Here is a 15600-nt window from a genome sequence, read left to right on the forward strand (position 1 = left end):
TGACTGAATGGTAATGGACATGCATTTATATAGCGCTTTTAACCACTCAAAGCGCTTTACACTACATGTGAAGATGTCTCCTAGTTTCCCTTCGTAACCTGGTTTAGTTATTACATGGAATTAGGTTCAAATAAAGGTCACACACTTCAAGGGAATAAAGATATTGCTACCAGATTAGGATTACTAAAATAAACCATTAGGTGCTGACATCCTGTGAGCCACAGGGCATAGTGAAGCATGAATAAAGAAATGTCTATATATAATACCAAATCAAGCATTGCAGTAACCTAGTTATAAATAAGAAGCCCTGTTGAGGGATGCATGGCTTCACCAACATTAGATTATCCAATTGATTTTTATAGAAACATGTTTTACATCCTGGAAGCACCAGTTTCCCCTGGATTGACCACATTTTGGATACAACTATGAGGTAGAAAAATGTAAGTGAGGTTTATGAAGTATAGGCTTCATATTTATACTTCCACACTTAAATATATTCCCAAATCACTAAACACAGAGTAGTTGGCATAGATTGTAAATGTGTTAGTCCTATAAGGGTGTAAATTATGGACACTGTATAATATAATACAGTACAACTACAGCCTCAAAGTGTAACACCTTAACATACAGCGAGCCAGCAAACTCTGGCGAATGGAGCGCTTTAAAAATGTCCAGATGTACTATGATGTCACACTATCACATAGAGTGTGATATTGATTTGTGTCAGTTACTGTCAGCGTTGATGTTGACCAGTGAAAATAGATTGAAAGTGCATGAACTTTGCTAAATAGAGTGAGGGTGAGGTTAGGACAACATTGGGAAAAACTGAAACAATCTGATGTTTGCTCGTTCACATCACGTCCGGTTAGGAAGAGGTGAGTCTCAAATTTAACCGTTTCTGTTGTGTCTACCTCCCGTACATGTGAACAATATATGCACAAAAACAAAAAGACAAAGAACAGAGTTTGTTGGTCATTTACATTTTTTATTAAATCTGTCAGGGTGTTTTAGACTGTCTCCTGGATTGGGGGCTCGTAGCCGTCAGCCCTCTCCACCTTTGCTCCAGCGTCATCACCGGTTGCCTTTGCAGTGCTGGTGGCACCGCCGCCCTCACCGTGCAGCTCCATCAGTTTGCCCACTGCAACACAACACACAGCGTTTAACTACAAAGGTTAAGGACACTGGCAATAAGCAGCTAGATGTTTAGAGTGAAAACTGCAATGATGCTGTAATGATGCTTCATCCATCACGCCTCAAACCCATTCAAGATTTTACACAACTGGAAACCTGCTTCATCCTTCCACACAATCAATGAAAACGGTATGGTTTTCTTGTATGGGAACGTCAGGTGATCTCAATGGGTAGTAATCAGGCGATCATCTGGGACCGAAACGGTTTGTCATCATGCGTTCCCACAGGGAGTGGAAAATAAAAAAATTCACAGGCACGGGCTCGTGTTACAGCTGTGCGTCACTTACACTCAAACTTGGGCTTCTTGAGCATCTTGACTTTGCGAACGTAGACGTCGTGTAGAGGGTAGATGGACTGGCAGGCCTTCTCAATGTCCTTACCAACGCTGTCAGGGATCCTGGAACACGTAACAACATACAACAAATTAATGCAAAGGGTATTCACAAGTCACAAACACCAGGAAACTCATCAAAATGCACATTTTGTTACGTAAAAATAAACTACCATCGACCAAGGCCACTATCTTTGACAAGATGAGAACAACAAACAAGATATTTAAATCAGCAAAAGCCAAGACTATCTGTATATAAACACAAAATGTAATAGGTGTTTTGCCAAAGACAAAGTCTGTGTTGTAATAAGAAAATACAAAATGTTCAACGACTTACAGTTTGTTGACAACTTCCTTCAGGTCGTTGGTCTGAACCTCGCGGGTCATGATCTCCATCATCTTCTTGCGAATCTGACGGACCTGCTGGTGCTGGGCGTACGAGGTCTTTCTGATCTGGTTGGTGCGCTTCTTTGTGAAACCCACGCAGAACAGACGCAGAAGGTAGCCGTCGGTGGTCTTCACATCCACGTGAGCTTCAATCATGGTCTGAAGGGAAAGAACAAATCAATCCTGGTTAGACTCCACCAGTTTCACTTTGTGACATTCCCGGTATTCTACCTTCAACCTGCTTCCTACCACATTTCCTTCTTCAAACAATATTATATTTTCACAACCTCTGTACCAGAATGCCAGTTTTGTTCACTTTGTGTCTGGTATACACACTTATTTCATAACTTATAAATCAAACACATTTTGGAAAGCACAATGGATGTGAAGTTACTAAAGGATGAATGATGTACGACCATCCCTCTTTATTTTCAGGAGCAAAAACCAACCAAAATCATGTATTGATTCCACTAACTGTAAGCTGTTCTTCCAGTAATCACAAAAACCTTTGATGCTTTAACTTACTTGCTTTACAAAGTTATTTAGAGGGTGGGGGAAAAAAATAAAAACTGACCTAACTTAACTTTTCTTCCAAAATCATGGAGTCTATGGAGCCTAATACATTTGTTTCAGCATCAAAACAATGTGGTTTGGCCAACTATCCTTCTCAGGGCTCCAAGATTAAAAAACACTGCCTGGAAAATGTGCAGAGGATATTGCCATCATTTGAACAATGGTCACAGGGGAGGAATTATTGCCCTTCAGGAGACCTCAGACTTACCAAACAGTTAATTAATGATAAAAATCAGTCAGTTCTCAAATTCTGAGACAATTTACATCTGATTCATAAGTAGTTCCTTTTTGTGAATCATTACGGTTTCACCCATTCACTCTAATATGGTCTTAAAATTCCACCACTTGCAATAAAAACGACTAAAACACAAATGCATTTAGTTTTTCTGCTTTTTTCCAGCAACCTTAATCAATCATCCATGCTCTTTTCTAGAAGTGTCTCTTCAGTACCAGTCTTCTACCTTTACCACTGGAGAAAATCTGGTACTACAGAGTTGATCAAGCACCTAAAAGTAAAAACCGCAACTGTCATTCCCGTTAAATTTTCCCCAGCAGTCCAACTGATCCTCCAGTAATGACCCAATGTCACCTGTCCACTACCACTGCTCCTAAAATCAGCTCATGTTGTAGGTGTACCCAATTATCATTTGAGGCATATAAACCAACAATTAACATTTGTATTAAGGATTTCTTGTAAACTGAATCTCAAACATTTGAGAATGAATAAAGGGTAAAATAACTATTAATTTGGCATCGTTGCCAAAACTCACAATGGCTACCATGATATTTTCAGAGGGACATGCAGTACTAGTAATAAAAACCTGATCATTACCTGCCATTTCTTGACCATGGAGCACATCTTGTCACGGGTGAGGTCCATGCCGTGGAAGTTGGTGAGGCAGTTTTTGCCCTGGACATCTTCGGTGATGAGCTTGAACTTGCGGAAGGCCACCTCGTCGTTCTGCAGGTCAGCGAGGCTCACCTCGAACACACGTCCCTTAAGACCATCTGAGGCGATTCCTAAGTGGTTGTGAATAACACGCATAAGTTAGAAAACAAGCACATGTAGGAATGAAAGTATTAACCTCTGGAATCAGTGGAGGCTCAGTAATGGGATACTTGTTTAGCGGCGGAGTTACAAGGATAATAATAGATTCTCAAAAACCAGTATGCGGTGCAGTAACAGTGCCGTCGTACTTTTCTTTCCAAAGGAGGAAATACTTCCAATTTAGCAAAGCACCTCAAAGACAGACATCCAGACAATATTGTTTGTTTTAAAATACTTGAAGGCTACATGCCACTGTTCTGTTTTGCAATGTTAACAGACTTTTCTTTTTATTTATTACTTAAAGGCTAGATGCTTCTGTTTTTTGTAATGTTCAAATGTTTTAATAAAGGAGTGCGTGTTGAATTACATGGGATTTATTGGGTTTTTTTACCGTGGTATCGAATTGGTATCAAGAATCGGGTAAATTGACTGGTATTTAGGGGTGTAACGATTCATCTACCACATCGATGTATCGATTTATATTCCTACGGTACAACTACATGGATAGGTACTCTGCAAGTTGTCCTTCACGGCAGAGGTATCTCGATATAAAATCAATTTAAAACACAAAAATCGATTGTATCGGCATTAAGGATTTGAACCTAGTATTTAAGGACGACAAACGTTATATGAATTTTTTTTTAGCACTTTTATTAGTAAAGTAATGTTAAATGTAACTCTGGTTCTCCAGACATGCGCAAGCTTGCCAGCTATACCCTCTGCAGCGCGGGCGCGCATCCATGGCGTGCATGCAGACGAACGGCGTACTGGACTCCTCCTCTCTCACCCAGTAGCGGCTGGAGGAAGATGAGCACCGGTGTGCATGACATGGTCCTGCAGGTGCACTTTTTTATTGTTTTACAATAAAAGCTGTATGTATCTGCCATTAATCATTGTTTACTTGTTTATATCCATCATTAATTTATCCCTCATTCCATTACAAGAAAAACTTTGAGGAATCCTGACCTGCTCTGTCCAGTATCTAGCCATTTATTTCACAATCACACTGATTGAATTTTTGGCAAAAAAAAGTTACTGTATTGATTTCAAATCATTGAATCCTATGGTATCTCTCTAGATGATCCAAATATCGAACCATGGAAATCGTATCGTAGTAAAATCGTTACACCCCTACTGGTATGGGTATCGACTAGTAGATTTCTGGTACCGTGACATCCCCAGCATGTAGCTTGTTTGTAGAAGACTGCTGAGTATTATTGCATCTACATATTGAGAAGTTACACTATCAGACTCAGACTTACTGGTTCCCTGAGTCCTGGTGACCAAGGTCTTGCCAAGATTGCGGATGTTGAACATGGCTGGTGCCTTGACATCATACCAGTCTTTCTTGGAGAAAGGGTCGACACTGCAGGAGAGAGAGACAACAAGCACTTTTAGAGCAAAGCCTGAGCAGAAGAAGACACTCACAGACAGGTTTGTTAGCAGTGAGCTTCAGAGCAGACTCACTGCTGCTAACAAACCAGCTAAGCAGCAGCATGCACTGAGGAAGGACACTGCTCCATGTTAGCAGGCACCAAGGAGGATTTACTAAGATCTGATCAATGTCAGCACTTTCAAGACCCACCTCTTTTCTATGGCTTTTTGTGAATTGTGATTACTAATTGGCCTTTTATAAATGCTCATTGTAACAGTCTTTTACTCATGGATTTCACCTTGGTCTCTGTCTGTGGATGTGTGAGATTTTGGTTTTATTCTGCCTGTAAAGCACTTTGGTCTGCTCATGTTGTTTTAAATGTGCTATAGAAATACATTTGGCTTGGCTTGACTTTCCTAAACATTGCCATGCAATCCAGACCCCCGTGGTTGTTAACTAAAGTCATACAACACCATTAACCTGAGCAATAATCATCTTAATTGTGCTGATCAGCTGCCATGTTGGTAGCTAACTCGGCTAAATCCATGCTAACATTTGGTAGGTTTTAGCAAATAACGTTAACATTACTGGTCTTAACTATGTGGCTGGACTGACACAGCTTTGTAAGCTCTCGTACACAAAATCCCCTGCATGAAATACTCAACATAGACTTAATTATGACACAATACTACAGCAGAGAGGACAAACAGCATGTTACAGCTCCATCCAGCGCTGCAGAGGCCGGTGACGAGACTATAGCACTGTGACCATGGTAACATCCACTTAAAATCAGCTTCATCCTTCACATTTCTCGCACCCAAGCGACACTAGTGAAAAGGGCAAAGCTTCTTTAGTGTATGAATGTGAGAATTTGCTACTTACATCTTCTTTTTGGCACCTTTTTTGCCGCCTTTGGTCAGTCTCTTATTCTTGCCGACTGCCATGTTGGCTACAGGGAGTGAAAGAGGAGGAAGGAGGAAATCCCGCGAGAGTTAAAGAGATCGGCTTAGGTCGTGAGATTTGTCTTTTTTTCTCGCGAGTGTTTGTTGTGGCTTCTTTTTTTAGCCCCCTCTGCTGGTAGGAGGACAATATTCTCATGAGCTTCATGAAGTGAACTGTTTACTGTATTAACTTTCTTTGTGGTGTTTATGGAAGCAAATAGAGGTTTTAATTTTATAAGCAAACTGAATAATTGAGAAATTTATAGTTTTATCCACAAACGAACAATCCCCATTCCACACAGTGAGGAATATATATATTTAATTGAAATAAAAAAAAGGATATTGGATCAATGCTCAATATTAGTCATTGACGTAAGTTTGGAAATCAATTAATATAGAAAAACAAAAAAAATGTGCTTTGTCTCGGAAGCAAATAGAGGTTTTAATTTTTTTTAAGCAACTAAATAATTGAGAATAGTTTTATCCAGTTACACAAACGAACAATCCCCATTCCACACAGTGAGGAATATATATTTTTAATTGAAATTAAAAAAAAAGCACTGATATTGGATCAATGCTCAATATTAGCCATTGACCTAAGTTTGGAAATCAATTAATATATAAAAACAAAAAAAAATCAGGGTGGAAGCAAATTATGCCTAGTGCCACGTAAAACATAAAATATATTTCTATGATCACCCTTTTCCATTCATGAGAGTCCGAGGATAATATACTTTACTCTATGAGATATTATCTGCTATTCCTATTGTTGTCTTTTCTTTTATATTTATTTTTACAGTCACATTTAACCACTGTATGTTATTTTATGTCAAATGTCCTTTTTCATCTGTTTATTGTTTATTATTTATAATTAATTTATTTTTATTTTTATTGTTTTTGGGATGTGGGGGTCTGACTGTATCTAATAACTGTTGAACATAACATTGATGTGAGCCTTCTGTTCTGAAAATAATAAAAGTATGTTGAAAAAAAAGAAAAAAAATCTGTTTTGTCTCGCTGTTAATCAATTTCTCTAAAGACATCAAGTTTTTGAAATTGAAAAACAAATGACCTACTGGGAATTTAAAATAGGCCAGTTTTATTATTCAGTGGTGATTAAATTGCACAATTACTGTTGTTATTCATTTCTATATAAATTCCCAGCCTTTATTTGCTTCCATACATATCATGTTATATATTCCGGTGATTGTCAAAGTGGCGTCCGGGCACTCTGTCAGGGAGTCCACAAAATAATTTGTTATAAATTATAAAATTGTGCTGTATGATAGTGATGGTGATGGGGACCATTTGCACCAATTAAACAAGCACATTGTGTCCATTCCACCCACCCACGTTAGCTTTTGGCCAATAGAAACTGTGATATGATTGTGACACACAGCAATTAGTTCATTATTTTTAAGTTAAGTTAAGTCAGCTTTAGACTGGTAAGTTTAAACGTCTGGATTTATTAGGACTATGCCAGTCTCGCTAACGTTCATTTTCTCAAAGATTTTAAGATCAATTACTTGAAAAGTATAAATCCTGCTGAGTCCAAATGCAATTTGAATAAAATGACCCTCCATTTAAAAGTATATAAGTGGTATTAACATGATTTAAATTGAAATGTGTTTCTGTTTATCACTATGAAACAGGTCTGTAGTGTTTAGGTTGAAAAGTTTTAGAATACAAATTGTATCAATGGCTTCTAAGAGTATAAATGTTATTAAAGCTTAATCAGTGTTACAATTAAGAGGGGGCCATTTGAAAATATTCTCCCCTGTAAGGGGTCCCTGGCCCCAAAACATTTGAGAACCCAGATATATTATGTTAAATTTGTACTTTACAATGGGCTTTTAAAAAGTAAAGTAACCAGTAACGGTGCCATGATGACGTGGATTATAAAAGGAAAGCCACCATCCTGACCGCCGAACAGGCAGAACCAGTCTCTTGATGTGTTAATGTCATGCAGGCGGACCGGGGCGGGTGTGTACCTTGTCATCCACCCACACTGTTATTGTAACAAAGGGAAGAATTTCGTCTGTTGGTAAAATACAAACACAGTATAAAACAATCCTGCACACGCAAGGTAAACACATTCATATGTTCCTACCTAAACAAGTAATACAAGTCTGATGAATGCAGTGTCTCTGTGCATGCAGGATTATTTTGAAAATGCCAATCTGAGAGGTGAAACTGGGTAGCCATTAGACGCTGCAGCAGAGACACCCTTATATGTCCATGCAGCTGGTGGTGCAACCAATATAATGTAAAGACATCCAAAGGCATAGGGCTACTTTTAACGTTGCGCTTGTTTTCTTCAGTGTCCTGATTTTACGCCCATTTTTTGGTTTTCATTTCATGTAAAATGTCTGCTGTGTTGTTTGAAAAAGCATTAAAATGGAATTGCTGACTTGACATTTTCTTTTGTCATCATTAATTAACTTTTCTCTGCTTTCAGTGTGTTTAAAGTGAATCTCGCTAGTAAAGCTCTTGGCAAGTTCTCATTGATTTAACTGTTGTAGTTCATTTGACACTAAATCATTTGCAGAAATGATAATCTTCCTCTCAGATAGTGAGACTTTCGAACTGGATGGCAGGAAAAGAGCAAAAGATGATTACAGTAAAACGCTGATATGCCACAGAATGTCTCAAGCTTGAAGTCTCATTATCTCTATAGAGCAAAAATAATAAGGCATGGTCCATGTTCAATTCAAAGGTCAATAAAAGCTTTCTGAGGCCGTATTTAAGAAGGTCTACCTTTGGGCTGCAGTGAACAAGTCTGTTGATTTCAGGTCATTACATCAGAGATGAGGCCTGCCTGCGTCTCTTGGGTGGTGCTGCTGGCTTCCATGACTCCCAGTGTCCCTGAGGGCTCAGCTACACTTTACTGGGAGGTCAGTGGTAGCGATGACGCCAGCTGCCTCCATGCATGGCAACAACATTCATAGTTGCTCAGCCATCCTGCAGAGCAAATGTGAAGTCACCAGTATGAGCAGAGAAAGGAGAAGACAAATATTTTAAAATATGGGCATTGTTTAATACAGATTATAACTTTACAGATTGGGTTTTAATTGGATTTTCCTTCATGCAATAATAGACATGGATGAAACTGGGACCTCTCATCTATTCAGCTATGTAAACATCTCACATGACATGATGTTGTTGGTGGTGATTTGAAAAGGCAAGCAATGCAGAGCTGTCACTTTGCTTTAATGTTTGGTTTCCACTGCCTTGGGATGCAGACATCTGTCAATGTGCTGTTGTGCTCTAGAAAAACAAATTTCTAAACACATTTCATCCTAGTTCTGTTTTTATATTTTTTGTTTGGTTAGACTAGCTTAAAATACAAGTTTCCCTCTGGGGGCTTGTACAGAAATATATTGATTTATTATTTATGGTATTTTTTCAAGTGTTATATTCTGTGGTTTGATTTGTATCTACTGTTTTTATCTATCATCTGATCTATATTTATTCTAAATTCATAAAATATCGAATCAATGGGTTAAAGATTTATTCAGAATCAGAAACTGTTTTATAGCCAAGTAGGTTAACACATACAAGGAATTTGTCTTGGTGATTTGGTGCATAAACAGCTAAAAACTATAAACACAGTGCAAAGGTCAAGAGACCTAATATAAAATAGAAAAACTAGAAAAAAATATAACAAAATATAAGAAATTCTTCTTTATATTCGTTCTTTATTGCAGTGATGCTACAGGAGATTCCTGTAAATGTAAATGTCTTGCAATCAAAATGTTACTCAAGTACAGAAGTATTATCGACAAAATGTACTTACAGTAAAGAAGAGTACTCATTATGCAGAATGGCTCCTTTCAAAGTGTTATAGAATATTACATTATTCTGTTTTCATCAAAAGAGCATTTCTATGTTCTAGTTAGTGAATTTCAGATACTACTGGGTAGATTAGTAGTGTAGTACTGCATCATATTATACGAGAACATTTTACTTTTTAATGTAAAAATTAAATAAGTGTCAAAAAAATGTAGTGGAGTAAAAAGTACAATATTATATATCTGATGGAGTATTAGTATAAAGTTGCATTAAATGATAATACTACCAGTGGCGGAGGAAATACTCAGATCCTTTACTTAAGTAAAAGTATAAATACCCTGATTTGAAAATACTCCATTACAAGTAAAAGTCCTGCATTCAAAATATTACTCAAGTAAAAGTACAGAAGTATTATCGACAAAATGTACTTACAGTAAAGTAGGAGTACTCATTATGCAGAATGACTACTTTCAAAGTATCATAGAATATCACATTACTAGAGCATTTCTATGTTGTACTTAGCCACTTTCAGATACTTTGTATACTAGTGGGTAGATTAGTAGTGTAGTACTGCATAATATTATACAAGCCAATATTATATTTATTGTTTTTTTGTTCATTTTGAAACAACGGAACAAACATTCACAAACGTCCCCAATAAAAACATTCTCGGTAAAAAGAAACTTAACAAACCTAATATTAATATAAAAAAAGCCAGTATAGATACAGGAAAAACATATTATATACAAAAAATAGATATATAAGTAAAACGAATATACACAAGTAAAACAAAAAAAATTTTAAACAATAAAATAAAATAAAATCTATTTATATACTGCATACATATATACATACATACACATACAAAAACACATATACATATAATCAATAAAAAAAAAAATCAGTGTACAATTCAGTCAGAAAATCGTACTTTTTAATGTAAAGTGTCAAAAAAATGTAGTGGAGTAAAAAGTACAATATTTCCCTCTGTAATGTTGGAGTAGAAGAAGCATTCTCAAGCACATGTATTTCATAATGGTACTCAAATAGGTAAAAGTACTTCAGTAAATGCACTGAGTTACTTTCTACTACTGCCTTTGTATCAGGATGATGAAATACAACTGAATAAATATGTTAATTTTGCGTCCCCATCGTGCTGTGCTGTAAAAGAGAAGCCACCTGAGCAGCTCACCTGCCCAATGAGCTCAAGAGGCTGCTCCTCTACCGCGCATGCGCCACTCATTGAAGGGCTCCAGTACTGTCATGGCGGTGACGAGCTGAAGCTACCGGGGTGAGATCAGGAAGAGCAATGCAGCGCCGCTACTGGCTTTAACGTTCACATTTACAGGACAAGTCCGAGGAGTTTACCGGAGGAGGAACCGAGCTCTCTTCTCTCTACTTCCCAGCTGTCGGACTTACCCCTTTCTATCCTAGTTTGTGAGTGTTTGACTGTCTGCCGAGCAGCGCTACACTACCTGTCAAGTGTCTGGACTCACAGTGACAATAGCAACTTCAGACTGCTGGACGGAGAAAGTCACCCCGTCTCCACGGTTACCGTTTGACCGAGCAGAGAGGAGAAAACGGGTTAAAGGCTGCTTCACCTGCTTCTTCACCTTCCTCTTCTTGTTACCTGCTTTTTAAAAGGCATTAATCCATCCGTGTGGGATCAAGTTACGGACCCAGAGGAGAGTTGACCGTGGAGTGGCTCATATCTGGTGTCAAAGGCTCACCTTTGCGCCCTTTTTGTGCCCACTTTTATGCTATTTTAGTGTGGATGGGGAGGTTTAGTTTGTGTGCTTGCAGACTGTCAACAACTCAGCTGAAGAGGAGATAGAGAGCAACCTCTTTCTCCTGTCACCCCATTGGAGAGGGTGAACAGGTGCCTTACCTGTGAACACCACCTGTCCTTCCGTCCTTCCTTTCCTTCCTTAGCTTAATGGCTAGCGAGGAGACTGCGCAGCCAGGTGGTGCTGGTGGTGGTGGTGCTGGTGGAAAGGACGGTGGAGCAGCAGCAGCAGCAGCCATGGCGCTCACCCCAGGAGTGCCCATCAGGGGGATAAAGATGAAATTCGCCGTGCTGGCTGGCCTGGTGGAAGTTGGCGAAGTTTCCAACCGAGACATTGTGGAGACGGTGTTCAACCTGGTAAGCTGATTATGAGAGCTCAAAGGATAGATAGGCCTTCAGATAGCACGCTGTCTGTCAGGCTGTATGTAGAGTAGTAGGCTATACTGACATGCAAAAGTCTGACATCATCCTTCATCTGCATAAACAAAAGGTGTTGATGATCTTGCAACTCAAAAATACATTTTGCACCAGTGTTTTTCTACTGGGACTTTAATGGTGAGCAGCACACATTGAGGACTGTCATGAGGACAAATGCTATAAATTACTTTTTTTATTCTGGTTGCCCCTTTTATGAAATAGTATATTCTTTATTTATTGGCATACCAAATAGCTTGGTGTACAGCTTTTAGAGTTTTATTACAGTTTCAGTGCAAAACTTACATATTTGTCATATTTTGTCTAATTTCATATGCCTATTACCAGGGTCAGAAATTAACTTCTTTCATCATCCTCATCTGCATAAACAAAGGTGTTGATGATCTTGCAACTCAAAAATAAATTGTAATACTTTAGCACCAGTGTTTTTTTTTTTTTTAATGGTGAGCAGGACACATTGGAGACTATCTTGAGGACAAATGCTAAATTACTTTTTTATTCTGGTTGCCCTTGTTGCCCTTTTTATGAAATAGTATATTTCTTTATTTTTTTTCAGTTTATTACACTTTCAGTGCAAAACTAGGCTTACATATTTGTCAAATGTGTCTAATTTCATATGCCTATTATTACCAGGTCCTGAAATTAACTTTTTTCACTGCCTGCAGTATAGTATTTTTTTGGAGGAATAACATTTTAGATCTGATGTCATTCAATGTTCAATATATTTTACACAAAAAACATTATATGCATGGTAAATTACAGTGTTCGAATTACACCCTAGCTTCTGAGGAAGCCCTATTTTTCAGGGAGTGGGAGGGTACTGTACACAGTACTGTACTTTACTCAGTGGTTATTTGCATAAAAACAAATTTAAATGAAATTTAAATAAATAATTGTATTTGTATTTAAGTATATAAACATAGAATTGAATAGATCGGCTCCATTGTCATCGATATCCGATCCAGCTGAGTCAATATCGGCCCAATGTCTGAATCCAGTATCGGTGCATCCCTAGTTTTTAATGAAATAAGACAGGATGCTGTGTCAGGAGAGTGATCACAGCAGCAGAGCTGTTGAAGCAAATCAGCTGGTGCTTTTTTTGACACATCCAGGTCAGGCAGAGTGTGTATGCCTTATCTGTCTACTACCTGTTGGCCATCACTAAAGTCCTTATCCAGCTTTGTCTGTCTGCAGCACTGATAGCCCCTTGGCTGCCTGAGTTATGAAATGACTTTGCAGCATCACCACCTGCACAAGAATGAATGAAACTGTAACAAGGAAGTTTAGCGTGGAGGAGAGAGAGCATGCTCAGGTAGAGTTTGGCTGGTTTGGTTGGTGGACAAGAGAGGAGGGGCAAGGTGGAGGTGGAACCAGCAAAACTGCTTTGTCACGTGTGGCAACACAATGGAGTCTTTTTTTAGGACTGGGAGGCTCATCCTCCATGTCTGTAGTCACAAAGATTGCTCCAACACCAACCCCCACTGTGAATTGTAGTAAGGATACTTCTCCTCAGGAGGCTCTATCACTACTAAACACAAAATTATTCCATCATCCAACCAGCGAGTCAACTACTATGTCTTTTATGGGTACAACAAAATAGAAGGGCTGTCACTTGATTGAAATTTTTTATTGCATGATTGTTCATAGTCAATTAATCACACAATTTGTGTCTGTTCAAAATGTACCTTAAATGGAGATTTGTCAAGAATTTAATACTCTTCTCAACATGGGAGTGGACAAATATGCTTGCTTTATGCAAATGTATGTATATATTTATTATTGGAAATCAATTAACAACACAAAACAATGACAAATATTGTCCAGAAACCCTCACAGGTACTACATTTACCATAAAAAATATGCTCAAATCATAACATAGCAAACTGCAGCTCAACAGGCAACAACAGCTGTCAGTGTGTCAGTGTGCTGACTTGACTATGACTTGCCCCAAACTGCATGTGATTATCATAAAGTGGGCATGTATGTAAAGGGAAGACTCGTGGGTACCCATAGAACCCATTTACATTCACATATCTTGAGGGCAGAGGTCAAGGGACCCCTTTGAAAATGGCCATGCCAGTTTCTCCTTGCCAAAATTTAGCATTAGTTTGGAGCGTGATTTAGCCTCCTTCGCAACAAGCTAGTATGACATGGTTGGTACCAATGGATTCTTTAGGTTTTCTTGTTTCATATGATACCAGTATCTTCTAGCTTCAAAAGCCCGCTACAACCAAAACATTGCAAGTTGTGTTAATGTGTTAAAGAAATTAGTGGCGTTAAAACAAATTTGCGTCAACGCATTATTATTGCGTCAACTTTGACAGCCCTACAAAAAAAAGTACAGATCAAAAGTTCTTTGTAGATGGTCGCTATAGCTACTACGTCATATTTTTCATGTTTAGCCTGAGATATAAACTGAAATATACTGTTTTTTATCGATTAAATCTCTTGTCCTTTCAATTTTTTTTTTAAAATGACCCTCACAAGTTCCCAAAGCAGCAGTAAATCCTCACATTTGAGAAGCTGGAACCAGCAAATATTGAATTGATTATCAACTAAGCGTTTCAGCTTTAGCATTGAGCCGTTTCACCAGCCTCAGAAGAGTTTCGGTGCAAAAATATTTTCTTCATTGTATATTAATGAAAAAGAGGATTCTTATTTGAAAATAAGGCGAGGGATTTCAGCTGTAAGGGCAGACCGCCAACTTTGTGTGTGACTCATGTTGGTAGAGTAGAAAATATAGAATTCGTATTTTAATAAGAGCTAAATATTGAATGGAATAGTTTGATAGAGATGCCAATTACGAATTTCTTGCACCCTTGGTCTCAATTTATTTTTCCAGTCTGTTATTTTTAATGAGTAAGAAAACATGTGACTGCCTGTAGTGGCTTTAGTCTTGTGAGACAGAAAATATGATGAGTATCACAAGAACTTATTGTTTTCAGTTGCCAAACAGAGATACTGTAGCTACTAATTACTAGATGCTTTTTTTATTTTCTTGAGCCTTAGAGACAGCCAGGCATGTGTTTTGACAGCATTACCAGCATGCAGCTCTGCCTGTGCCCCTGGGACTCCATGTTTAGCATGGTCAGTGTCATTTCAGGGCTTTGAGAGATGGCACCATGCATTTCATTATGCTCACCACCCTCTCATACCCTCCACATCCTCTGCTCCTTCAATTGGGTGATAATCTGATTTACCACAGAGGCCAGAGTCTTCTCTTTAGCAGTATCTAATTTGCAGCCTTCTCAATGCACGAGTGAGTCCTCCTCTGTATTTGGTCGAATGCGACATAGTTTCCTCAGGAGGGTTATCTTAAAAATGCTAGTGTGGCCTAAAACAGTGGTTTTGATGACTCGTGACACATGGGCTGGGGGGGTTAAAAAAAAAGCAGCTCATTATGCTTGGTTTGTTTTTGCCTCATATTTGTAGCCAAAGGTGCTGCACCTCACACTACAATGTGGGTTTTACACTTCTGTTAAGATACTACAGTGTGTCTGTTTCAGTTAAAAGTGAAAGTAAAGTTGAGCATGAGGAGCTGAAACCTTTTCAAGCCTCCTCTTTGTAATAACTAACTGTTAATATTTAAACTGGTATGGTAATAATATCTCCATGTGGTGGAGTGTCCTAAACACACAGCCACACATTAACTGTAGTCTCTCAAATTCTGCTACTGAGAAATGTTGGCTGCCTTGTCATGGCTCGTTGGATCATTCGTATACCTGTCTTGGTTGACTGGAG

The 15600-nt window shown here is 38.4% G+C and overlaps 2 protein-coding genes and 1 non-coding gene across 17 annotated transcripts in view; 1 reads left to right on the forward strand and 2 right to left on the reverse strand.

Annotated features, from left to right (window-relative positions):
* Positions 1–964: 964 nt before the first annotated feature.
* Positions 965–5928, reverse strand: rps3a (ribosomal protein S3A). Its single transcript, XM_037765365.1, has 6 exons — positions 5788–5928; positions 4793–4896; positions 3315–3502; positions 1860–2068; positions 1479–1588; positions 965–1138 (listed from the first exon to the last, which is right to left on the reverse strand). The coding sequence occupies exons 1-6, from the start codon at positions 5847–5849 to the stop codon at positions 1008–1010; spliced, it is 804 nt and encodes a 267-aa protein (XP_037621293.1). The 5' UTR covers positions 5850–5928; the 3' UTR covers positions 965–1007.
* Positions 1341–1411, reverse strand: LOC119486049. Its single transcript, XR_005206433.1, has one exon. It is a non-coding gene; the product is annotated as a small nucleolar RNA SNORD73 (small nucleolar RNA).
* Positions 5929–10840: 4912 nt separating the features above from the next.
* Positions 10841–15600, forward strand: part of lrba (LPS responsive beige-like anchor protein) — a 239889-nt gene continuing 235129 nt past the window's right edge. For 5 of the 15 annotated variants that reach the window (XM_037765349.1, XM_037765351.1, XM_037765355.1 and 2 more), the window contains exon 1: positions 10842–11781. In XM_037765349.1, the coding sequence (XP_037621277.1) occupies positions 11575–11781 (207 nt within the window). In that variant the 5' untranslated portion in view covers positions 10842–11574. Of the gene's footprint in view, positions 11782–15600 lie in introns of all 15 variants that reach the window. The other 10 variants (XM_037765358.1, XM_037765359.1, XM_037765360.1 and 7 more) reach the window with 4 other exon arrangements.

This window comes from Sebastes umbrosus, chromosome 3 (assembly GCF_015220745.1).
Source record: "Sebastes umbrosus isolate fSebUmb1 chromosome 3, fSebUmb1.pri, whole genome shotgun sequence".
Taxonomy (NCBI): domain Eukaryota; kingdom Metazoa; phylum Chordata; class Actinopteri; order Perciformes; family Sebastidae; genus Sebastes; species Sebastes umbrosus.